This window comes from Trachypithecus francoisi, unplaced genomic scaffold (genome assembly GCF_009764315.1).
Source record: "Trachypithecus francoisi isolate TF-2019V2 unplaced genomic scaffold, Tfra_2.0 Lachesis_group1, whole genome shotgun sequence".
NCBI lineage: Eukaryota > Metazoa > Chordata > Mammalia > Primates > Cercopithecidae > Trachypithecus > Trachypithecus francoisi.
The window spans coordinates 30434256-30461602 of NW_022681454.1; the positions used below are offsets into that span (position 1 = coordinate 30434256).

General features: G+C 34.7%; 1 protein-coding gene across 1 annotated transcript in view; it reads left to right on the top strand.

Moving 5' to 3' along the window:
* Positions 1–27347, top strand: part of PCDH7 (protocadherin 7) — a 428925-nt gene that overhangs the window by 182867 nt on the left and 218711 nt on the right. The window contains 1 exon segment of the mRNA XM_033213939.1: positions 15927–16143. Coding sequence (XP_033069830.1) covers positions 15927–16143 — 217 coding nt within the window.

The following is a 27347-nucleotide window of genomic DNA, read 5'->3' on the forward strand; positions in this document are numbered from 1 at the left end:
TTGTGAAACATGTCTCCGCTTCCACACATTAGGACTCGGACCTTGTTGGGAGTCAATTTTTCTGCTTAGCACACCCACTTTCAATTATTTTCCTGGAGTCATTTGACTTTTACTAAGGAATAAAAATTAACGTATACTAGGCATTGAATATATTTTTCCTTATGGTCACTGGTAGCTTTTCTTTTTAACAAAGTGCAGATAAGGAAGCTAAAACAAGTGAGTGATGGGAGTGGCAGAGGAAATAAGTTCACCTGTGTAGTAAAAGGTTCCGGTGCCAAAGTTAGATTTCAGTTCAGCTTAATAATTTAATGCTTCACTAACACTGCAGGAACTGACTCTATTTGTCTGTCTTGATTCCTGTGAGACATATTAATTCATCTAGACCAGGAAAAGCTATTTAAGGACACAAACCTTCATTCCACAGAATATGAAAATCCAAGGATTTTAAATGTATGTAGTTTCCTAAACAGATTTCACCAGGTGCAGTTTATATGAAATGTCTAAGATAGAAAAAGAAAAAAAAAAAAGAAGAAGAAAATGGAGCATCTGTTTGAGTGGATCTTAACATGCACGTTTCATTTTCATTCATTTCATTATGGGAGAAATGATTCCAATGCTCCTGATGTAGGCCGCTATCTGTGCTTCTGTGCATTTTAGGAGGTAGCTTTTTAAAGCTGTTTTTTTTGTCCTTGTTTATTTGTTCATTTTCAGTGTTTTACATATTACTGGAGTTCGACTTGGCTCTTCAGCATTGCTCCCTTGAACTGCTGCAGACTAACTCCAACTGTGTAAATTACCCTCTAGGTTTATCGACCTCATTCAGCTGCGTCTGGAACTCCATGGGTGTGTAGGGTAGTCATGCAAAGCAACAGAGCAGCATGTGAACTGAGCTTTTGATGATTATCACAATGAGAAAATGAAAAAAAAAAAAACAAAACATAAAAATAAAAGAAATATTTGCTTGTATTCTCTGAATGCTTTTGTACGATTCATCCACACTTTGCCCAACTGGGTTTAATGCCTGAATTTGCAGCATGTAGATTTTTTGGCACAGTGGTAGGCACAAAGCAAGTGCTTAATAAGTCTTTGTTGGATTGCATGTCTTTGTGAAGACAGTATTTTTCGCATTAGTTGCTTGTCAATATTCTCTTTTTCTGACTAGGACTCCCTCTGTCTTCCTGTCTTTCTGTGGATGTGATCATAGAGACTTACAAGGGCTTGACTCAAATAAATTGGAAGGTGAAATCCAATTGTGGTTCAGCATGCTTTCTCTCTTCTATTTTATACCAGCCTTGCTATCCTCTGCTATTAGAATTATACATTTTAGATATGAATGTGATCTCGCAGCCTTTTACACACAGTAGGAATTCCATATTTTTCTGAGGCTGAGGCATAGAAGAAATCACAGAAGACATGGTTTCAGAGGTAGGGAAGATTTAGACAAACATATTCCAAGGAACTGATCTTTGGGGATGTCTTTGCTTTTTCACAAAGATGTTAAGCTTAAAGAAACCTTGCTATTTTTGTTACTTTTCATTAAGTTAATTAACTAAAATGTTTGAATATTAATGCATATTTTGTGATATTCCAAGATGCATTAATCCAAGACGGATTTTCAAAGCCAGGCAGTATACTAAGGAGTTTCTTAATACGTGAACAAAGTCTACTCCAAAATCATTGATTTCAACCATTTAATCACTGATCCAACCCATATACTCTTACAGTTTCAAAGTCATATGGTTTAAGAGAATTAAACAACTGAAAATAATATTAAATATCAACTACTAAAAGTCCCTCCTTTTAAAGTTGAAGGTATTAATGCTGAAAGATTAGGTGTTGTTCCATATTGCACACAATATCAAAACCACTATTTGAATCCAAGTCCCCCAAACCCCTAATTCAGTTATTTCTAAAAAGAACAAGACATATTAAAACATGTTAATACCTAGCAATTGTGTAAAACAATTTTTAAGATACTGTCATTGAAACACTGGTATAATGGATAAATGCTGTCTATAAGGACTGTACAGTATAGTTGAAAAGTCCACAATAATGTATAAAAATTTTAATACAACTGAAGAACTATAAATGTTGAAACAATGAGATCTATTTGGCTCAATAGCAGCTATACTTTCCAATAATTTGGTATGTTAGAAAAGTGCTGTTATATAGCATCTTGAATTTTGCATTTTAAGGAATTAAAAATAAGTAGATTATGGACCAGGAACTGTGGCTCACACCTGTAATTCCAGCAGTTAGGGAGGCCGAGGCAGGAGGATCACCTGAGGTCAGGAGCTTGAGACCAGGTTGGCCAATATGGCAAAACCCTGTACCTACTAAAAATACAAACATTAGCTGGGCGTGGTGGCCTGTGCCTGTAATCATATCTACTTGGGAGGCTGAGGTAGGAGAATCATTTGAACCTGGGAGGAGGAGGTTTCAGTGAGCTGAGATCATGCCACTGCACTCTAGCCTGAGTGACAGAGCGAGACTCGGTCTCAAAAAATAAAATAAAATAAAATAAATAAAATAAAGCAGATTATGGTCCTAGCAATAATTTCTAAAATGTGCATTGTTGGGGATCCAGATGCAAGGAAAAACATTATTAAACTGAGATTCAAGCTGATGACCTGTCTATGGACTTCTCAGCAACAGCATATGAAGATGAAAATACTGGGCTGTGGAGACCTCCAGTAAGGGAGTTAAAGGAATGGGCTTCCTTGGCAACAAAAGCCAAAATAGACAAATGGGATCTGATTAACTGAAGAGCTTCTGCACAGCATAAGAAACTATCATCAGAGTGAACAGACAGCCTACAGAATGGGAGAACATTTTTGCAATCTACCCATCTGACAATGGGCTAATATCCAATATGCAAATAACTTAAACAAATTACAAGGAAAAAAACAAACAACCCCATCAAAAACTGGGCAAAGAATATGAACAGACACTTCTCGAAAGAAGACATTTATTTAGCCAACAGACATATGCAAAAATGCTCATCATCACTGGTCATCAGAGAAATGCAAATTAAAACCACAATGAGATACCATCTCACGCCAGTTAGAATGGCGATCATTAAAAAATCAGGAAACAACAGATACTGGAGAGGATGTAGAGTAATAGGAATACTTTTACAGTGTTGGTGAGAGTGTAAATTAGTTCAACCATTGTGGAAGACAGTGTAGTACCTCAAGGATCTAGAACTAGAATTACCATTTGACCCAGAAATCCCATTACTGAGCATATACCCAAAGGATTATAAATCATGGTATGATAAAGACATGTGTACACGTATGTTTATTGCAGCACTATTCACAATAGCAAAAACTTGAAACCACTCAAATGCCCAACAATGATAGACTCGATTAAGAAAATGTGGCACATATACACCATGGAATACTATGCAGCCATAAAAAAGAATGAGTTCATGTCCTTTGCAGGGACATGGATGAAGCTGGAATCCATCATTCTAAGCAAACTATCACAAGGACAGAAAACCAAACACCGCATGTTCTCACTTATAGATGGGAGTTAAACAGTTAGAACACATGAACACAGGACAGGGAACACCACACACCAGGGCTGGTCGAGGGGTGGGGAGGCTAGGGGAGGGATAGCTTTAGGAGAAACACCTAATGTAAATGACGAGTTGATGGGTGCAGCAAATCAACTTGGCACGTGTATACCTATGTAACACACCTGCACGTTGTGCACATGTACCCTAGAACTTAAGGTATAATTTTAAAAAGAAAAGAAAAGAAAAAAAAAAAAAAAGAAATGGGCTTCCTAATTAAACAGTACCCCATGGAGTACATTGATTAAAAATTGCAATGAAGAAAAAAGTGAAAGCACAAATGCCCAATGCTAGGGTGATACAGATTAATTAGAAAATATACAGATATAAGAAATTAGGATAGTATCCTTTAATATAATTAGCCATAAGGTGGAAAAAATGTGGGAATGAGGAGTTTACAGTATTTGTGTCTCTCAGAATATTGCACAACAAAGACTAAATCAACCAGAAAATCTAGGAGAAACTGATACATTTCTGGACACATACACCCGCCCAAGACTAAACCAGGAAGAAGTTGAACCCCTGAATAGACCAGTAACAAGTTCTGAAATTGAGGCAGTAATTAATAGCCTACCAATCAAAAGAAAGCCCAGGACCAGACGGATTCACAGCCAAATTCTACCACAGATACAAAGAGGAGCTGGTACCGTTCCTTCTGAAACTATTCCAAACAATAGAAAAAGAGAGACTGCTCCCTAACTCATTTCGTGAGGCCAGCATAATCCTGATACCAAAAGCTGGCAGAGACACAACAAAAAAGAAGATTTCAGGCAAATATCCCTGATGAACATCCATGTGAAAATCCTTGATAAAATACTGGCAAACTGAATCCAGTAGCATATCAAAAAGCTTATTCACCACGATCAAGTTGGCTTCATCCCTAGGATGCAAGGCTGGTTCAACATGTGCAAATAAATAAATGTAATCTATCAGATAAACAAAACCAATGACAAAAACCACATGATTATCTCAAAAGATGCAAAAAAGGCCTTAGATAAAATTCAACACCCCTTCATGCTAAAAACACTCAATAAACTAGGTATTGATGGAACATATCTCAAAATAATAAGAGCTATTTATGACAAACCCACAGCCAATATCATACTGAATGGGCAAAAGCTGGAATCATTCCATTTGAAAAATGGCATAAGACAAGGATGCCCTCTGTCACCACTCCTGTTCAACATAGAATTGGAACTTCTGGACAAGGCAATCAGGTGAGATAAAGAAATAAAGGGTATTCAGATAGGAAGAGAGGAAGCCAAATTATCCCTGTTTGCAGATGACATGACTGCATGTTTAGAAAACCCATCTTCTCAGCCCAAAAGCTCCTTAAGTTGATAAGCAATTTCAGCAGTCTCAGGATACAAAATCAATGTGCAAAAATCACAAGCATTCCTATACACCAATAATAGACAAACAGCCAAATCATGAGCAAACTCCCATTCACAATTGCTTCAAAGAGAATAAAATACTTAGGAATATAACTTACAAAGGATGTGAAGGACTTCTTCAAGGAGAACTAGAAACCACTGCTCAAGGAAATAAGAGAGAACGCAAACAAATGGAAAAACATTCCACGCTAATGGATAGGATGAATCAATATTGTGAACATGTCCATACTGACCAAATTAATTTGTAGATTCAATGCTATTCCCAGCAAGCTACCATTGACTTTCTTCACAGAATTAGAAAAAAATACTTTAAATTTCATATGGGACCAAAAAAGAGCCCATATAGCCAAGATAATCCTAAACAAAAAGAACAAAGCTGGAGGCATCACGCTACCTGACTTCAAACTATACTATAAGGCTACAGTAACCAAAACCACATGGTACTGGTACCAAAACAAATATGTAGACCAATGGAACAGAGCAAATACCTCAGAAATAACACAACACATCTGCAACCGTCTGAGCTTTGGCAAACCAGACAAAAACAAGCAATGGGGAAAGGATTCCCTGTTCAATAAGCGGTGTTGGGAAAACTGGCTAGCCATATGGAGAAAACTGAAACTGGACCCCTTCCCTACACCTTATACAAAAATTAACTCAAGATGGATTAAAGATTTAAATGTAAGGCCTAAAACCATAAAAACCTTAGAAGAAAACCTAGGCAATACCATTCAGGACATAAGCATGGGCAAAGACTTCACGACTAAAACACAAAAAGCAATTGCAACAAAAGCCAAAATTGACAAATGGGGTCTAATTGAAGAGCTTCTGCACAGCAGAAGAAACTATCAGAGTGAACAAGCAAACTACAGAATGGGAGAAAACTTTTTCATTTTATCCATCTGACAAAGGGCTAATATCCAGAATCTATAAGAAACTTAAATTCGTAAGAAAATGCAGCCGCCTCAAAAAGTGGGCAAAGGATATGAACAGTTTTCAAATGAAGACATTTTTATGCATCCAACAAACATATGAAAAAAAGCCCATCATCTCTGGTCATTAGAGAAATGCAAATCAAAAGCACAATGAGATACCATCTCACATCAGTTAGAATGGCGATCATTAAAAAGTCAGGAAACAACAGATGCTGGAGAGGATGTGGAGAAATAGAAAAGCTTTTACACTGTTGATGGGAGTGTAAATTGGTTCAACCATTGTGGAAGACAGTGTGACAATTCCTTGAGGATCTAGCACTAGAACTACTATTTGATCCAGCAATCCCAAGACTGGGTGTATACCCAAAGGATTATAAATCATGCTGCTATAAAGACACATGCACATGTATGTTTATTGCAACACTATTCACAATAGCAAAGACTTGGAACCAGTTCAAATGCCCATCAATATTAGACTGGATAAAGAAAATGTGGCACATATATACCATAGAATACTATGCAGCCATAAAAAGAATGAGTTCATGTCATTTGTATGGACATGGATGAAGTTGGAAACCATCCTTGTCAGCAAACTAACATAGGAACAGAAAACCAGACACTGCATGTTCTCACTCACAAGTAGGAGTTGAACAATGAGAATACATGAGCACAGGAAGGGGAACATCACCCACCAGGGCCTTTTGGGGGTTGGGAGGCAAGGGGAGGGATAGCATTAGGAGAAATACCTAATGTAGATGACGAGTTGATGGGTGCTGCAAATCACCATGGCATGTACATACCTATGTAACAAATCTGCACTTTCTGCACATGTATCCCAGAACTTAAAGTACATAACAAAATTCTCCAAAAAAAAAATATATATATATATATATACTACTGGAACATAGCCATGTCCATTTATTTACAGATGTTCTATGGCTATTTTTACACTCCACTGACACAGTTGAGTAGCTATGGCAGAGACCTATGTTCACAAAGCCTAAAATACTTACTTTCTGGCATATTACAAAAAAAGTTTGCCAAACCCTTGACTAGGTTTAAAATAACCCAGCAATAAAGAGCAAACCTAGATTGAATGATTGTGTCACCAATATACAGTGCCCGCAATTTGTGTTTTAGAATATAATGTCTTTTTTAGAAGTTTTCAGAAAAACAATTGTCTACATTAACCAAGAGTTTTAGGCTTTGGCTATTCTGTTTCCTGACATTTTTCATTAGTGCGGGTAAAAACCCAAGAAGCCGATTGGCATTTTTAAGCTAGAGTAGTTCTTGCATTAATCTGAATATTGAAGTTCATTATATTTTCTTCTCATTTGCAAAATCAGAATATTAATATGATCCACATAAGGATGGCATGAAAAGTGACAACATAAATGAAATGAATAGCATTTTCCTGGCACAGAGTAGCTGCTTTTTTTTAAACAAAAATTAACATCATTGTTTTGTTGCAATAATTAAATAGTTTGTAATCTACTGGACTAAGAATTATAGTAATCGCTTACACTCTTAATTTCTAAAATATAAATATAAATAATAATGTCAAATATGTAATTGCATGCAAGTCAAAGGAAATACAGTTATTTAACTTCTGCTCCAAATGAGAGTTTTGATTAACTAATCCAAATGTCTCAACATGTATCTTGTTAATATCCTTTCATCTGCTATTGACTTGAAAGAAAGAAAGAGAGTTTGAAGTATGGAGGGATCTTGAAATGTTAGCAAAGGAAAACACCCTTAAAAAGTTTAAAGGCCTGGTTAAAGTTTGTTTGAGAGTTCTGCCAGATATACTCCAACTAATGCACTATAAAATCCTAAATATGTTTGTTCAATAGCCACTGACACTGGTTGCGACTGTTTGCAGATTAATCAGTGCCTGTTCATTTGCAAGGAAAGATCTCACAGCCTTAGCCCCTCTTTAAAAAATGAAATGCAGCACTCCTTATAATAGTGCAATGTTCTGCTCCATGACTGTTTCAGTGCTTTATGACTGACAAAGAGAGTCATTAGAAGTCTGTTTGATGGACATAACTAAGTGAATTGGAAAAAATAAAAAAGGCTTTTCAGCCCATTCAGAAATAATTGATGTGACTGAGACAGCTGTATGTGAGTTCCAGATAAGGAGACGATTTATGGAGAAACTACTGAAGCTAAAAAGGAAGGTGCAGATTTAAAGTTCCCAATAAAGTTGTCTGTAAGACAAAGAGCAGTATTCAATAAGGAAAGAGATTTAACCTGAGGTTCTTTCCAATAGATGGCATCCTTAGGGTCCTATCCTTTTGCCAATAAAATCCCCATAAAGGTAGTGTCACTAGGTTATAAAAAATGGACTCCAAGGGGAAAGCATCTGCACTCTTAGCCTTGTGCTATATTTTCTGTTTTACTGTAACTATTGTGTACAGATTGTAATTTAGAAAATTTTGCTTAGTAGATGAAAGGCACATTTTTAATATGTCTGATTGTGGAACATAATGTTTGCTTTTATGATGTGATGGTTACTTTCTAATTAATATAATCAGGATGGATAAAAAGAAAGGTTTTTGTATTATTATTATATATATTTGTAAATATTCTTCTGGTCTCTATTGCTCTTCTTGGAAACTATACATGAACTTTTGAACAAATATTTTTCCAAATAGGTAACACCTGTAATACCAAATAGGTAATACATATTTTGCAATTATTGTATTCTGAAAGCAGACTACATTAGTAATATATTAATAGCATTAATAATAATGTGAATTTAAAAATTAACTTCCTCAAATGTGCAGATTATAAGTAGTAAATGTTACTACAGCAATACTTTCAAAAAGGGAGGGTGATTACATGGTTCTTTAACATTAAAAAAAAATGAATTCACAAAGCAAAATAAAAAGTAAAGAAATTATTATAGTACAATTTGACTTCTGCTTTCTAGAGATTTAAAAATGTGGACTTTTTTGAAAACTGTTTCAGTCTTCTAGTGAATTTGAAATGTGTGGACTTAACTTTCCTTGAACTCTCTGGGTGGAGAGCGGGATAGAATTTGGCTGCTAGTTTATTTTTGAAAAAAAGGTACAGTTTTTGAGAGCTTCTCATGTCATCTCTGAATCTGTCAACTGCCTAGATTTAGGGTGATTGTTAGGTGCTTTATGTTATCAATCATAGAGATGCAATTTTAGGAAAGGGAATAATGAATCAAATGCTCACCTCATTTTCCCTTCATGAGTGCCTTATCCTTTGCAATAATGTCATTAGAACAGAAGCCTTCTTTCTGTAATCCAGATGGATTCTAATTCTTCTCTTTATCTAAGCAGGCAGTCTTTCTCTTGATCCCAATTTCACCAATATGTCCATTTTAGCATCTGTTTATATTTTTCAGAAAACAAAACTATCCAATACAAGTGCATTTACTGGATATGTCACATAGTACACCCCACAGCAGTCAATTTAATAAATCCTAATTTGCTATGTTTGTCCTTTTAAGTCTCTGAGATTAATTTCATTCAGAAATGATCACTGTAATCGCACATCCCTTCCTGTGGTCTCACTCACATTTTAGGGCAGAGGGGAGGATATGAAGAGGCCACCATGTTCAGGCTTTCCAACAGCAGAAGAGCAAGCATGGCAGATAGAGGACCTCTCCCTTAACACTTTTGCCTACTCGTGGGACCTCTAGATTTCCAGAAAATAAAGTGAATAAAATTAAATAAGGAGTGAACAATGTTGGTTATAAGTATATGGTAGTTTAAAACAGCGTCAGCTCTAATGCATTTCCATTAGCTGGAGGCTTAGAGGGAGAATGATGGTACATACAATGCTCCAGAGAGTGTACATTATCTGGAGTTTACCTTTGAATATATTTGTAACAAACTCTAAAATGTCCGAGTAGTACCTGTAGTAGGGTATGTCCTCAAGTGAAAGTCTCTAGTATGTCATAATGGAGAAAAAAATAGTTGATAAATACCATTCAAAAATAACTGAATAGAGAAATATTCATGCTTAATGAATGATTAGATTTAAATAGCTTTTAAAAATGTTGAGTATTATTGTATGTACATATTTGCAGTACAAATAATTTGCATTTAGAAAAATAAAATTTTAGAACTTTTGTAGGATAATTAGGTTTGAAATTTTGTGTGGATTTTAGAAATTCTATTTAGAAACTTTACTTGGCTAGCTCTTTATTTTCTTAAAAAGCATCAAAACAATGGGAGATGACTCTAGTTATATAGCTGTGGCCTGAGGTATACTACTATCTCATTAATTCTGAGAGTATTTAAGTTAGCAAGGGGCAGGTGCTATTATCTCCATTGTACAGACCCTGAGTCTAAGGCACAGTAACCGAAGATCAGCTGACTTGTCCTCCAGGTCCCATAGGGTTTCTTGGAATAGAATTATTTTCTTGTTCTGTTATTTTTTGTGTGCTTTTTCTTTCCCATTAAACACACATACATCCACATACCCCATTAACAAAATTCCTCGAAACATTTCAATGTTTTTATAATTATTTTGATTTTATTTCTCTCTTAATTCTAGCTAGCTTGTCTTCTTTGCTCTCTTTCATTCTGCTCCCACCTTCTCTTATCGAGCACTCCTTTTTGTTTACATCTCCAAATATTTATTTTTCAAGCAAACCTTCTTCAGTGCCAATGAAGAAAGACAAAAATGTAGATCAATAAATCAAACATTTTACAGAAATACTTGTTTTAACTTCTACCCTATTTCTCTCTCTTGTCGTATATTTAAGAGTAGTAGTGCATTCCCGCTTTCTCTATTTCTCCATTTATTGACAAGCCAATCTTCTAGTTCTTTTGGTCCAACCTACAATTGTTCCACAGAGTTTAGAGATGCTGTAGCCACAATGGCCCTCTAAAGGATAAATCCAATGGGCATGTGGTAGTCAGCATCCTTCTTGATGTCTCTGATGCTTTTGATCACATAGGATTGCCTTTCTGGAAATGTTATGTTTCCTTGACTTCTGAGTTTTGAAAGTGACCTGCTTTTCATTCTCATCTTTTTGTTGTTGTTGTTATTGTTTTTGAGACGGAGTCTCGCTCCGTCACCAGGCTGGAGTGCGGTGGCGCGATCTCGGCTCACTGCAACCTCTGCCTCCCGGGTTCAAGCGATTCTCCTGCCTCAGCTTCCTGAGTCGCTGGGATTATAGTCACTTATTGCCATGCCCCGCTAATTTTTGTAGTTTTGGTAGAGATGAGGTTTCGCCATGTTGGCCAGGATGGTCTCAATCTCTTGACCTCGTGATCCGCCCGCCTCAGCCTCCCAAAGTGCTGTGATTACAGGTGTGAGCCACTGTGCCTGGCCCTCACCCATTTTTTTTTAATTGCTTGCTTCTAGCAATATGGAATATGGAATCTATAATCAACCCCCAAATATATATTATCTATCAAATTTCTTTTAGAGACCTCAACCAACAAACCACTCTCTTTGCAGTGCCTGCCCTAAATTCCTGAGTGTTAGAGAATCTTGTTTATGCCCCCATTTTACTGGAAACTTGATCACATTATATTTTTGTGCTTTTATAGACTGATAAGGTTTTGAGTTTCTTAAATGTGTAGAATCATTGTTGGAGCATCCTCGAAACCCTGGGACATAGTAGGCATACAATAAATGGAGGTCTAGTGAATTAATGACTCAATCCAGTAAGATATATGGGCTTTCTTTATAATGGCCTTGCTGTCCATTTTCACTGCCACCACCTTCTCTCAGCCTTACTTCTTGCTAGGTAAATATTTCATTATACTTTATCTCCTAGCATAATCGTCTGCCTTCAACATTTCTTCTTCCTCCTCTTTCATAAGGAACTGTCAGAAAATGTCTTCATTATTGACCTTTTCTTTAGATAATTCACTTACCTAAAGAAATTATTTGATTTTCACTCTCTTGTTTTTTAATTCTTTCACACATCTCATCCACAGGTTTTGGAATAATTTTCTTTAAGATCTCCGTCTTGCAGGACTTATTCAAGTCTGTAGCTTGTCTTCACAATTTCAAAGAGCTGGCAGACTGACAGTCTTCCTCAAGCTCTTTTGCTTTCTTTGCTTTCTCTTCTCTTAGATAGACCAATTTGCATTTACAGGACACAAAATCGTTTATCACCCCAGACAGAAAAATACAAAGTTCAGACACTGCAATTTACTAAATGTCTTTATGACCATACTTTTAAGTCTCAAGATGGAACCAGGAGTCTACTGAATCTCCCTGGAAACTATTTTATACCCTTATAGAACCAGCTAACTGCCTGGAGCACGTTGCTTTCTTGAACCTCTACCTATGTTCTTCCTGACAATAAAGTTTCTCTTTCCTTTCTGTGCCTCTTCATCAGCTGGGGATTTTTAAAAACTCCCGATCTCTGAGTCCCGCCCTGATTGCTGATTCATTGGATTTAAGTTGGGACCAGATATTGGCATCTGGTTTTTCCACCAGGTCTCTGGGTGATACTAAGGCACATCTAGGTTAAAGAATTATCACGTAAGCTATTCTACTTCAGAGTATCAGTAATTAACAAAGTGACAGTTACATATAGAATGCAAATTCATTCTCTCTGTCAGGAGTTGACACTCTGCTTTACATTTCTGCTTTAGTCAATCTTTCTGGAATATATAAATAATATGAATATGGTGTAATAACCTTCGCTGTAAAACAGCTATCTTTTCAATACTCAACTGTCTGCCTCTGTCTCTCGCTGTTTCTCTCTTTCTCTCATTTCATCTAACTCTGTATGTCTGATATACTATTTAAATTAAATCTTAGTTCTTGCATCAGTGGGAGTTCTTTCAGATTTTTGACTTCTGTATTAATTTGGTTCACATTGTCAACTTAAATACTTGACCACAAAAAACTTATTATTCAAAATTATCAAAATGAATTTGAAGAGCTAGTGATGTAATGCTGATATCTTACTATGACATTCTAATAAAATATTTTAAAATGTGAATAAAATGATAGGTGTGATATATTATAATCCATTGTATGATACATTTTATTTTAAATATTTGTTGTCAGTTACATTTTTATTCATTCAGATGTTATTTTAAATGCAAAAAGCATTTTGTACAAGAAAGGAAGAATTGATGCATTTAAATATTTTCTAATATATAAATAGATATCAATATTTTAAAATTATGCAATTTTTACTTCTAAAATAACTGATAAAGATTAAATATTCACAGTCAAAATAGGGTAGGAAATCAAGAAAACAAAATGCATAGGTTCATAGCAGTCATTATATAGTACATTACAGGAAAAACATTATTTTATTCTTAACATTTTTCATTATAAACATAGTTATCACTGGTTTCTCTGCTAGCCTATCCACTTTTGGTGGAATAAACATTTAAGCACATATTTCAAAATTTTTCCAAAATTATTCCAAATGTCAACCAAATGTCACTCTTTTTTTCTACTTTTATATCAAAATGAAACACCATTTCTAATCATTTCTTATTTTCTGTTTCTAAGTTTATTGGTATGTCTTATGTATTTCTGTATTCATTTTGAGCTTTCTTCTTGTGTTAATGAAGATATTCTAAAAGATTTGAAAGTCATTAAAACAGAGTTAAGAACAGCAGTTGACCCTCCTTTCTCTTTTTATGTGTTTGTTTATTTTTAAATCCATTGCTATGTCTTTAAATGATAATATGTCTGCATAACCCTTGACATTCTCGGCTAAATTCAACATTGTCATTAAAATTTCATTGTTCAGAAGTATTTACTGAATATTTTCTGTGTGTAAAACAATGTGGTTTTAGGAGACTGTCAGTGGTCTCATTTCCAAGGTGAGACCAAAAGCATTAAACAGTCACAGGTGAGAGAAGTGGGGTGGATGGAGTGGATGGGGTGGGTGGGGTGGACAAGGGGTGGGAGAAAAGAAAATACACATACACAGGTAAAAATGAGGGTACAAATTGATTTCTTTATTTTTTAAATACAGGGTATTTACATTTCCTTATACATATTTATTAAATACGGGGTAAAATATTACAACTATATTACTGTAAAGAAATATGAGAATCATTAGTGAAATAAGAATAATGTTTCTAAAAAGTTTATTGTGAGTAAATTTAAATCCATGACATACATACTATGTATATTGAAAATATTTGTAATTGTTTATAAATACTGCAGTTCCAATTCAGTGAAACATTATAAAGAAGAGAACACGAATTAAATGTTTTCCTTTTGTATTAAGATTCAGCTATTCTGATTTTGACTTTGAATCAGAATAAAAAGGAGACTTTGTAAAGATTGTACACTTCAAATAAGTACATGAATTGTGAGCTACTGGGTTAAAAATACTGAGAATTCACGATATTTTCAGCTAGTCTTCCATCTATGACAAAATAAAGGGAAATTTTATGGAAGCATGTGTTTGTCTTTAGCAAAGCCAATTTATAAATTGGGGGAGATGTTATAACTCTTCTTAGCTTTCCCATTAAAAACCTACCATGTGCATATAATCCTCAGTATTTCTAAAATTCTACTGGTCCAGGTCATGATTAGTAATTTGTATCATGAACATTCAAGTTATAAAGGTGCAAAAAAGGTTTTGTAACCTTTTACTGTTTTCTGGCAGCATTAATTTTATACTTTGTAATAAAAAGAAACAGTCTGAGTTATAAGTTTAAAAATATGTACACTTCTGACATTTTTCAAATTCATGCAGCTGCTTTATGGATACAACTATTGCCAAGAATAATCTCAGACTGACATTGCAGGACATTTTTATATGTTTTTCCAAATTATAATTCTTATGTAGCACTGTCAATACATGTCATTGGTTTGTTCCTTTAATGAGCCTATTATTTTATTTTATTTTATTTTGTGGTTAACTAAGATAATCTGCAAATACCTTCCATCTTCAGTCCAGCCATTGTTAGTAACATAGCAAATTGTGGGGTTCAATTGGATAAAGTTTCATAAAATTTTTAAGAAACAAATTAAAGGCTGTACATGATTTTACTTTATTGAACAAATCACAAACAGTAAGATTAAGAACACACAATTAAACTTTATAGTTTATTTTCTACTCACTGTTTAGGGATACCTTTATCTATTATTTCAGTAAAACTCTTACAATTTCAAGGTCAATAGACAATATTTTTATAGGAATTATGTAATAAACGTATTTCTGTTTCCTAGCACTGCATCTAAATTCCTATTTGTCAGCTGTACTTTGAATAGTTTAAGTCAACTGCCATCTCATTTGATTTTATAACTTTGTTTTTTTTTTATTTTTTATTTTTTATTATTTTTTATTTTTTATTTTTTATTATACTTTAAGTTCATGTGCATGACTTTTATATCATGTATAACTCCCCAATGCAATCCCTCCCCCCTCCCCCCTCCCCCTGATAGGCTCCAGTGTGTGATGTTCCCCTTCCCGAGTCCAAGTGATCTCATTGTTCAGTTCCCACCTATGAGTGAGAACATGCGGTGTTTGGTTTTCTCTTCTTGTGATAGTTTGCTAAGAATGATGGTTTCCAGCTGCATCCATGTCCCTACAAAGGACGCAAACTCATCCTTTTTGATGGCTGCATAGTATTCCATGGTGTATATGTGCCTTTGTATCATATGGACAAAGTATTTAAAAATTGAGTCTTCTTACAATGGATTAGTTCAATATTTACTGCCTTCACAAATCAGCGACCTTGTTTTTTTAGAGTCCATTTCTGGAAAGCATATCTGAAGTGAGTACTATTAGAATAGAAAAAGGTTGAATATGTGGAACTAACATATCAGATTTAAATGTGTATTTTAGTGAAATCACTGTTTTTTAAATCTCTGTTTCTGAAAGGGAATTTCCAGTTTTACCATAATAAAATCTAAGTTCTAGACATTGCCTTAGATAATACATAGTTAACTAACGCGATTTCAACATATCTATTCATTTTGTATTGAATTAGTTGCCGGTAGACCTTAATGTATATAATTTATGTATTTTTTGTTAATAAGATCATTTACAATCTTATATCGTAGTGACATTCAGAATCTTTTCTTTTGCAGCCATTTCGTAGAGTGACGTTTTCTGTTGTGAGTCAGCCTCAGGACCCACATCAAGGGTCACTGCAGAGTTGCTATGACAGCGGGCTGGAGGAGTCAGAAACACCAAGCAGTAAGAGTTCTTCAGGGCCAAGACTGGGTGCCCTTCCACTCCCAGAGGACAACTATGAAAGGACCACGCCGGATGGCAGTGTTGGTGAGGCAGAGCATATGGAAAATGGTAGGGGCAAACACAACATCCACACACATAATCACGCTAGTGAGCCGTAATAAGTTGACTCGCGAAGGTCAGTCTAAAACCAAAATAAAATAGCTGACATTAAAATCATTTTATTTAAGTGATAAATATTTGCTAAAATACAGAAATGCCAAATAAAGGAACATAACTCTGTAGATAAAATTCACCCAAATTGCACCACCATTTTAAAACATCCTGTCCGAAATAAACGCACTTATAAATAAATCAGAACAGGGCCCACTGTGAAGGAAGCTAAACAAGTGCAGAATTCCTAAACAATAGTCACCAAGAAAGGTCTTGTCTAATTGTTTTCTTCTATTCATTTTTGTCATGCAACTATTTCTTCAAGTACAACTGTCCAGTCTTAGTGAAAGGAAATGAAAGAAACATACCTTGCTCTACCTTTTCTTGTCCTAGATGTTTAGAAAGGCGTTTTCAAACCTCTCCTTTCCAGTGATCACTGAATAGAGTCAAAGGAGAATCGTCCTACTTTGTTCTCCATAATATACAATAAATACTATTAGAATTTCCCTCTTACTTAAATATAAGGTGTTTTTTCATTTTTATGTGAGAGAAAGGAAGGAAAATAAATCATAATACTCCATCTTTTTATACTGTTTTGAGGTGATTCTCATAATTACCACAATTGACCTTGTGTACATTTTCCTTGAAGTTATACATTTAGATTGCAAGTAGCACTTATAAAACTTTCCACATTTGTTTATATTCCCAGAGATAATTTGGTGATTTATTTTCTGGATTTTGAGTCATAAGTAAATGCCTGAGGAATAGATTTGTGTCAAATAATGGAATGGTAAAATTCATCCAAACTTCATTATTCTTTCAAATATGAAGAGAGAGATACGGTTATACAGAGAGAAAAGAAGAGGAATCACACACATTTTATCCCTAGTAAAACTTGAAATGGATTTATGTCTTTTGCTATCTCAACCCCCGACTGAAATAAGATACTCTAACTTTGTGTTATATACCAGTTTCTTTAGTGCCGATATATATGCAAGTAGAGCATATTAATGCAGGAGAAAGACTGATTTTCTTCTGGAAGTTGACCTATGAATATTAAAATCCAATATTAGAATATAATGTATCATAAATGACCCCAAGTGAAAGTATTGCTAAATTATATTATGCTAAATAATTATTTATCCACATTGTTCTCGGGTAAGAAGATATGATATCAGGGTCTGATGACTGATGTCCCTCTTGATTACTTTTGCATAGTTAAAATGGCATTTTGCCTTATGGCTATAAAGGCATGTTTATCTGTGTGTATGGTGGTGTGTGCTTATGTGGATGGGAGTCTGGTGTGGTTTCTAAGAATTACGGTTTTTTTTAGTAATTTTTTTAATGGGCATACAATTTTGGTATGAATTGCAATGCTGATGAAAATATATTTAAGGCAGATATGTTTAAAATTATTTGGAAAGAGAAATTAAACTAAAAATACTGTAATTACATACGTAATATGTAACTACATATGTAATTTGGATGTCAGCTTTATTAAAAAAGGGCTTTTTACCACTGGCATTATAATCATTTTTTAATGTTAGTTTCTGTTTTATGAGTTTATGCGGATTCATCACCTTTAAAATAAGAAATAAATAATGAATAATTAAAAGATAATTATGTAATTACATGCAATTACATGTATGTAATCATATGCACTATAATGTATTCTTTATTACACATGTAACATATGTAATTACAGATGTATACATGTAATATAGAATACATATATAGTACATGTAATTACATGTAATACATATATGTAATTACAGTATTTTTAATATAGATAGATGATAAATAGAGCATACCTAGGAAGGCAGGATTAACTTAATTTAGGGGTATTACTACATCTGAGATTACCTTTTCATGAGAACATATAATTTTGTTTGTGTTTTAAGAAGTACTTATTCTTACTGTAAAGAACAGAATGCACAGTTAAATTTTTATTTTTTGGATGTCAGCTTTATTAAAAAAAGACTTTGTACTACTGACATTATAATCATTTTTTAATGTTAGTTTCTGTTTTATTAGTTTATGGGGATTCATCACCTTTAAAATAAGAAAGAAATGATGAATAATTAAAATATAATTATATGTGACAAACACATGTCGGTTATGTTTTATGAAACATACATGTCATGGAAAACTTAACAGGTGAGATTGTTAATAAAATAGAAAGTATAATGAGAAAGAGATCCAAAAAGCGACCTTTAATTCTTTTTTATAACTAAGTTTTTAAGACCTGTTAAAAGGAAGGGTCATGATAATGTAATGGATTTTTCCTGATTTTGTATGTGATCAACACTTGAAATTCAGAGTTTGTGTGACCATTTGTCATCTACTAGCTGTGATTCATATTAACCTTGTTTTATAGGTAATAACAGAATGAAATGCGATGCACTATGGGTGATCTAACTGTAAAAGTTGACCTTTGAGTAACAATTTTGTTGGGTCCATGTTTTCAAACTACTCATCTAGCCATAAAGTGCAATTGTATTGCTTAAATTCTGGTAATTTCATCTTCAATATTAATGGATCATTCTGACATAAATAGAATTGGAATTGAAACCTGTCAAGTATTCATTTGTCACATTTAATTGGAATCCAGGTAATCTGTAGTTTTTTGCTTGACTAGGTTTTAATCAGGATTTGTATTGGATTTTCATTTGGATTTTCCATTAAAATACCATTTGGGATGCTGTGCTAGTTCCTTATTATTATTACCTCAAATATTTTTCTGGAATTTTAACCTATGTGAAACAATGCAGTTATCACCAAGTGTTTGGGATTAACTTTCATTGTAAAATTGAGAAGATAATTTCCAGTGCAATAACAAGCAAAATTCCAATGTCATGCTACAAACCAGGAATAAGTTAAGATAGCTAATGATAAAAATACGTTTTCACAAATGCAAAGAAGGAACTGAAACAGGAAAATTTAAGTGAAATGTACTTACGTTTTACAAATGTTTTATCTTCTTTCTGTATTGTAGTATGATAAATACAATTTCATTCCAAGGGCCTGTGTGTTAATGCCCTGTTTAACAAGCTTTAAGCTATATTCTAAAACACATTACTGCCAAATGTGGGATGAGGTTTTATTCTGTTATTATCTAAGGAAAAAGAATACACCATAAGAATAAACATAATTTCTTACCACCAGAATCTAATAATGTAGAATGAGACCCACCATTTTAAAGTTCCAAATCTGTAAAATGCCTCAGGTCCCGGCAAAGTAATACTACATTACACCATTTAAAAAATAGTTTAAGAAAACCTTATTAGTTATACATTTATTTGTGACAAAGATTACTAATATATATTTCTTTGCCTTTAATTACCATCAACATTATGATAATCTCATGCTAATCCTTTAGTATCAATCTAATCAAACATTGAAGTAATTGGTTATTTGTTATTTCATTACAATACATTTAGCAATAAAGTAATAATTCATATAGAGTTTATGGTGGGAAATAGGTAATAAAAACATTTGATAATGAAAATGTTAGAATAATTGATGCATATTGCTATGAATTGATAATTCAAGTAAAACCCAAACATTAGGCTTAAAAGCACCATCTCATTCAAGGCAAGCATTGACTATGCAAGAGTTTGCTCTTATTTTAATTATGCAGTACTCTTCAGACTTTCTCTTGGAGTGGGATGGAACAGTTTCTTTAGGTCTATGGTATTTATCCTGGTCCTTCATGCCATGGCCTACTTGATCTTTCCAAAGCCCCCTCTAAATTATCTTTGCAAAGCCAGTTTGCCTTTGCTATGTAAGTCTTTGTGATAATTAGTGTTTAATAAGCTCAGATATAGAAAACACCTCTCTTGGCTTCTCATCTCAATTTTGCCATCAGTGTGGGTAGGCTACTATCTAAGGAAATTAATAAATCAACTCTGAAATCTTACTCGGTTCCAGGTCCAATAATCTGTGATTCTCTTACATTCAATTTTTCTTGTATCTTTTACGCTATAGAATAGAGACATTTGTCTCATAGTGAGATAGTGAGTGAATTTGACAATGTATGTTAATGTGGGCAGGCCAATACTGATTCTAGGGCCTTTCTGTCAACCCACACAGCAAGTGCATTTTAATAGTAGAAAATGCATTTTTTACATAAATCAAAGGAGTGGACTGAATCAAATGGTGTGATTTCTGGCCAGGTGGGTGGAAATGTTGGCACCATAGTAGGCCAGTGTGGGAGACAGCTGTGGAGCCTCCTTCAGATCCCACTATGCAAGAGCCATCTGCATCTGATCAAGCCCTGAGTGCAATGCCCTCGAAATACATTAATTATGATTAAGACATTTCACAATAGAATAAGCACATATATTTTTTTACTTAGCAGTGTGAACTTTGGTCAGAGTGCAAATAAAAAAAGATAGGAAATGATATATATTTTTCTGTAGGTAGACTTTCTTAAATATCACACCATAAAAATAAATTAAAAAAAAAAACAGCAGATGATCCATAAAACAGGTTTATAAAAAGTTAAATGAGGTTAGAAATTTGGCCACTCTAAATCCCTAATTCATTTTATGCCTCTTGATTTTCTCAGATCTTTAAATAATACTTTTGACTTTTATACATGAATATTTTTGAACTTTCCCTTTCCAAACTTCCTTACTTTGTCACACTTATATAAGCTAAGCTCAACTGTTTGATTCATTCTGTTTCCTTCATCTCTTCATTCTACATGCATTATACCTTGTCCTTGATTATTTAAACATGCTGCAGTAAACCATGGACTTTTCATATTGCTTTTAGACAGTGTATTTGAAATATCATTGGGAATAAGCCACCAATTTTTAATGGCCAAGTGTAATGGGACTAGAGACTAAATGCATATCTTTGTAGGAGATAAAGGACCTCCTTTTCTCCTGTTTACCCAATTTTCAAGCAGGCATCTGTCAGGCAAAGTTGTCTAGTTATTGGTTTGTGCTGATTTCATGTAGATTGAGCAAACTTCTCTAGCAAGGCTGCCTCTTCCATCTTTCCATAGATTCTCATATACTTTTTAATGGCATAAGCACAATACCTAAAAAACCAAATGCTTGTCATACCTTTTTTCGTCTTCTGCAGGAAGAGACTAACATTCCCTTGCTAAGGATTCATTTTCATAGTTTTGCATTTCTCTATGTCACTCTAATTGCCAGTGTCTGACTGAGGCTGCATTTGTTTCATTTTTCCTGTCAATTGTGACATGGCTCTATACCTCCCAAGTATCCTCCAAAAGTCTGTATGCCACCACTTTGGGAGGGTGCTATTCACTTTGATTTCTTCATAGTAATATATAGAGAGAGGGATTATAGAGACTGTCTCTAAGCCAGATCTCAACTAATTAAAGCGTGTGCTATGTCTGGTAAAAGGAACAGTACAATCTAAAAGAATCTAGAGAATAATCGGCAGTGCTGTGAGTAGAATCTACTAGTTTACAAAACAAGCTTTGAAACCTGATGATACCAGTTTGAATTCTGGCTTTACCTCCTACAAGGAGTATTATTTTCTAACCCCTCTTAGCTTCACTTTGTTCAATTGCAAATCATAGGATTGCAGAAGGAAGTAAATAAGACAACAATGTGTGATAATTTATAAATAAGTAATAAGTTGTATTTTCACTATATTAATTGATAAAATGTTTTGTCATTATTATTTAAATAACAATGATAAATAGTTGGGATTATTATTAACTGCAGGTAGATTTTTTTTTTTTTTTTTTTGAGATGGAGTCTTCCTCTGTTGCCCAGGCTGGAGTGCAGTGGTGCGATCTCAGCTCACTGCAAGCTCTGCCTCCTGAGTTCACACCATTCTCCTGCCTCAGCCTCCCAAATAGCTGAGACTACAGGTGCCTGCCACCACACCTGTCCAATTTTTTGTGTTTTTAGTAGAGACGGAGTTTTACCATGTTAGCTAGGATGGTCTCCAACTCCTGACCCCATGATCTGCCTGCCTCAGTCTCCTAAAGTGCTGGGATTACAGGTGTGAGTCACCACACCTGGCCAACTTTAGGTAGATTTGATATAGTACAATGGCTTAACCATGAGGATTTCATAAAATGTTCAGCCTCACAAAGTTAGCATTTTTTAATTACCAGTGTATACTCTCACCTTAAATATTTTCCAGTTAATTTTTTGACTTTTGTGTGGAGTACCATAGGGTAGTACTCGTGCGTAGTGACTTATAAATATAGCAAAGACCTAAAATGAGGAGAAGGAAGTCTTCTATCTCTTGGCACCAAATCAACCCACTCTTTGTGTTCTCTGTCATTCAAGGTAGGGAGATGTCATGATCTCTCTACATTCTTTTCTCTTTTTTTAAGTGTTCTAGTTGAATGCATTATTCTTTGCCTCCCTTTAAATTGCACCTCCCTTTAAACTGCTGCAAATTATTCACATTAACAGGGAAAATGAGCTGAAAATAATGTCCAATTAGTATGCTTACCAGATTCTCAGTCCTTTCTTTTCTAATCTCAATATTAATAATTAACTCGATAAAATGTGTGGCCGTATTCCCCTTTTTATTCTAATTTGATCCTTTTAAACTAGATGACTTTGCTGAACCCTTATGACATCTGAGGAGGGAATGGGCGCTCATGAAATCTCAAAGTGACTTTGGAGGTCAGTTCATGGTTTTCTTGCCTCCAGACTCCCAAAGCATTTGCTTGTGTGAATTTAAGCACTTGTTGATAATACATTTGATTGTTTTGGTTCCTTATTTAGTTAAGGTATTATTTCAGTCTTTGAATTCTTTTTGCTTATAGATTATATATAATTCTATCCTTCCTCTGATATTATTGCCAGGTTTATGTATAAAAAGCCTTGTGCTGCTAAAACATAACAAACACTCTTAAGCATCTTCTATTTGGTAAAGGAACTCTGGACTCTTTAAGTGTATTTAAGTATAGTAGTCCCTTTATATATATATATGTGTGTGTGTTTGTGTGTGTGTGTATATATATGTGTGTGTGTGTGTATATGTGTGTGTGTGTGTGTATGTGTGTGTGTGTGTGTGTGTGTGTGTATATATGGTCTTGCTCTGGCTGGAGTGCGATGGCACATTCTTGGCTTACTGTAGCCTCGACCTCCCCGGCTCAAGCGATTCTCTCACCTTAGCCTACTAAGTAGCTGGGGTTACAGGCATGCAACACCATGCCTGTAATTTTGTTTATTTTTTTGTAGAGACAAAGTCTCACTATGTTGCCAAGGCTGGTCTCAAACTCCTGGAATCAAGCGATTATTCTTTTCTCGGCCCCGCAAAGTGCCAGAATTATAGACATGAGCCACCCTGCCGAGTAAGTTAGTACTCTTAACCTGGGAGGTTAGCCCACCTACTGAAAAGTCATTTTAACTCAATATTCCTCTTCTAAGGTAAAACACCTCCACTGTTACCTCTTCTCTTGCAGGTTTTTAGTAAGTAAAGTATTTTTTGCTTTGCAAATAAAACAAAGGAGAATAATAGATGTCTCTTGTTTCATGGGGTAATTATACAGTGTCAAAGCTGTGGTTATTCATTTTGATTCAACAAACTGACACTGGAAATAAAATATGACCAAGGCTTTCTGAGGAAATTTAAGTGAAGGAGAAAGAATCTCTGCCTTTAAGATGGAAGTTTTTGTGTTTGGGAGACACAACCTTGATCACAGTAAATTAATTATAATGAAAAAAATAGTAAACTCATTAGAGAAGTTCAGAGTGGTGTGAGGTACAGAGGGGGAAAGGAAAATTATATGGAAGAAACAATTATAAACGCAAGTTTTGAAAATTTTTATTTTATAAATAAAATGTTGGCCGGGAAGAAGGCCTTGAAATGATTTTTTCCTGCACATCCTCTCCCTTTACCTACTCATCTTTGATGTATTTAAAAACAATTGTTATACTGGTCTGGAGGCTTCATTTGAAGCCAAATAAATTAAGATTATTTGTTTTATTTTTCTAGTCCAGGTACTCTTCCCTTTTTATGTCTTCCTTTTTCCTTTTTTCATTTTTTAATGTTAAACACAATTAGTTCAAAAACTCTAAAATTTAGCCTTGATGAAATTGGCAGCAGAAGCTAAATCCACATCTGAACTATAAAATAGATTAATTTTGTGTCTTCCTTTTCTCTCTGCTTATAAACATGATAATTACTAAAAATGTGTGTGCTGTAAATAAGACCTTTCAAACTCAGTAAGAACCTGTAAATAATCTTTTGAAGTCATTGTTATTTATTTTCAGAAGACCAGTTATATTACTCAAATTAAATAGATGATTAAATTACATTGGAGTAGAGTAGATTGGATTACATTATATTTATTTTAAAAAGCAACTCGTTTCTTTTGTGAAGGTTGCAAATTGTTTTCGTAATTGTTATTTCAAGATTCAAATTAAGCATACAGGTATTTATATTACAATCCCTTTATACTGAAATATAGACAGTAGCTTGCTTTGTTTTTAATCTTGTCTCTGATAAATTTTACTTAATATATGCAGGTAGATTTTTTGGCATGAAGTCTCATTATCATGTATGTCTTCTCATTATTGTCCAGAAAATATAATTGTTAAGTTCGTTATAAGAATGAGAAAATATCTGAAATGCATGCAAATTTAAATTCCTCCTCTAGAACAGAGTTTCAACTACTAACATATGATAATCTTAGAGGAAATTAATTTTTGATACTATATGTTTAAATAAAATCTGTGATTAGTGGTATGTTTTGGGAGTAAACAGACAATAGGATAGTACCCAGCTATTGAAAAATCTTTTGGATTTCTGCTTGAAAATATATCTCCCATGGTTTTATTTCTGCTTCGCAATGCTTAGCATCTTCATTAATTAAGTAGTTCAGAAGCCCTATATGACCTGAGAGTGGTATGCGTTTCTGAGGTTGCATTCCTCTGAACCCTAGTGCCCAATGCTGAATTGTGCCTATTGTTTCAATTCCTTGTGAGGCCACATTTCACCAAGGCAGCGTTTGTAGCCAAAGGTCATAGCAGCTATAGCTGAAATTTTATACAATGAATAGGGAATGTAGAGTGTTATAAGAATCCATTGAGTAAAATTCAATGACCATTTGTTGAGCATTTATTTTATGCAAATTTTTATGAAGGACTCAAAGGTGAATGACAGGCTCTGTTTACTAAGCATTTAAATATTGTCAGAGAGAATGGCGTGTGCAGATTAGATGTTTAAAAGTAAAGGCATGAGAGGCACTATATGGAGAGATTGATTATATGCTACAAGAAGTAGAGGAGGACATGAGTGGGGGTTATAAAGAATCATAGCCATGCTTTGAAGGGTGGCAAAGTAGGGATTTGCTAAGCAGAAATGTGGATAAGGCTGTGGAGAACTGTGAGAGGTACCAAGGATACCTACCTGAGAGGATGAGGAAAAAGTGGTACCATTTGCCAACCTGGGAAAAGAGGAAAGAGCAGCACATTTTCATTGGAATGATTCTGGTTAAGACATGCTGTACTTAAGGTATCTTTGAAAAATGCAAGTAATATTTAACAGGATATAGATCTGAAATTTGTGAGTATAAATAAGCAGAAGAATGTAGCTTTAGGAGTCATTAGAACACTGGTAATGCTGCATTCTTGGGAATAATTCAGACTACGATTTAAATATATGGCACCAGATAAGTGATGTTATCCAAACAGAATGTTGAAAAGTACTGAAATATAAGATAATAAAGGAGAAGTAAGTTTCAATGAATGTGACCGTGAAATACATTAAAAACAAAATCAGGCTGGGCAAGGTGGCTAATGCCTGTAATTGCAGCACTTTGGGAGGCCGAGGTGGGTGGATTGGTTGTGCCCAGGAGTTCCAGATATGCCTGGGCAACATAGCAAGATCCTGTCTCTACAAAAAATAGTTTAAAAATTAGCCAGATGTAGTGACACATGCCTGTAGTCCTAGCCACTTAGGAGGTTGATGAGGGAGGAGGTTGATGAGGGAGGAGGACTTGTGCCCAGAAGTTCCAGGCTGCAGTGAGCTTTAATTATGGCAGTGTACTCCAGCCTGAGTGACAGACTGAGACCCTGTCTCTAAACAAAACAAAACACAAACAAAAAAGTAAAAACTGAAACAAACAAAATGTGACAGGATAAATGAAGTTAGCATTGGGAAAGTAGTAACTATCAAATATCTAGTCCTACAGAGATGAAGATGGAGAAGTAGATGTGTGGGATCATGTAGATATTGATTAACAAAGAGTTAGGTCATTTGCATGGGAGATATTTTGTGTTTTTACCACCATTCTTCCCCACTGTACCATAAACTGCTTAAAGACAGGACCTGTGCCTTGGCTACCATTGCATGATACTTCTGGAATTATTCTTCCATATACATGTCCAAAATAGAACACAAAGTTGAATTAAAGTTGTATGTACTAGACGGGCATGGTGGCTCGCGCCTGTAATCCCAGCACTTTGGGAGGCCGAGGTGGGTGGATCACCTGAGGTCAGGAGTTCGAGACCAGCCTGACTAACATGGAGAAACCCCATCTCTACTAAAAATACAAAATTAACCAGGTGTGGTGGCTCATGCCTGTAACCCCAGTTACTCAGGAGGCTGAGGCAAGAGAATCACTTGAACCTGGGAGACGAAGGTTGCGGTGAGCCGAGATCGCGCATTGCCCTCCAGTCTGAGCAACAAGAGCAAAACTCCATCTCAAAAATAAATAAATAAATAAATAAAATTGTGTGTACGAAATAGGGGCCCGATGTTGCTGATACAGATTTAACAGAATTGAGACAACTCAGAAAGCTGGAGACCAGAAATGGAATTAAGAACACACTTGAGAATTTCTTTCTCAGGTCACCAAGTCCATTGTGACATCATTATCAGAGGCAGGGGCATGGTGGCATCTTTTGATGTCAATCTTAATGAATTTCTAATTGCTTTATGCTTCTATTTTTCAGGACTTTTTTTTTTTTTTTTTACAAAATTTTCAGAAAGTACCATAGAGTGTGACATTTCTGTGTAATAGCTTTTGCTGTCTTTTCTTGAGTGATATAAAACTAATTCATTGAATTAGTTTTGTCCTCTAGTATGACTTTTATATTTTATTTTAAACTATGCGATTATTTGACCATTTTACTTAAAATTAAAAGAGTATGTGACTAATTACATTTATGGTGAGATCTAATAATTTATAACATTTTCTGGTCATC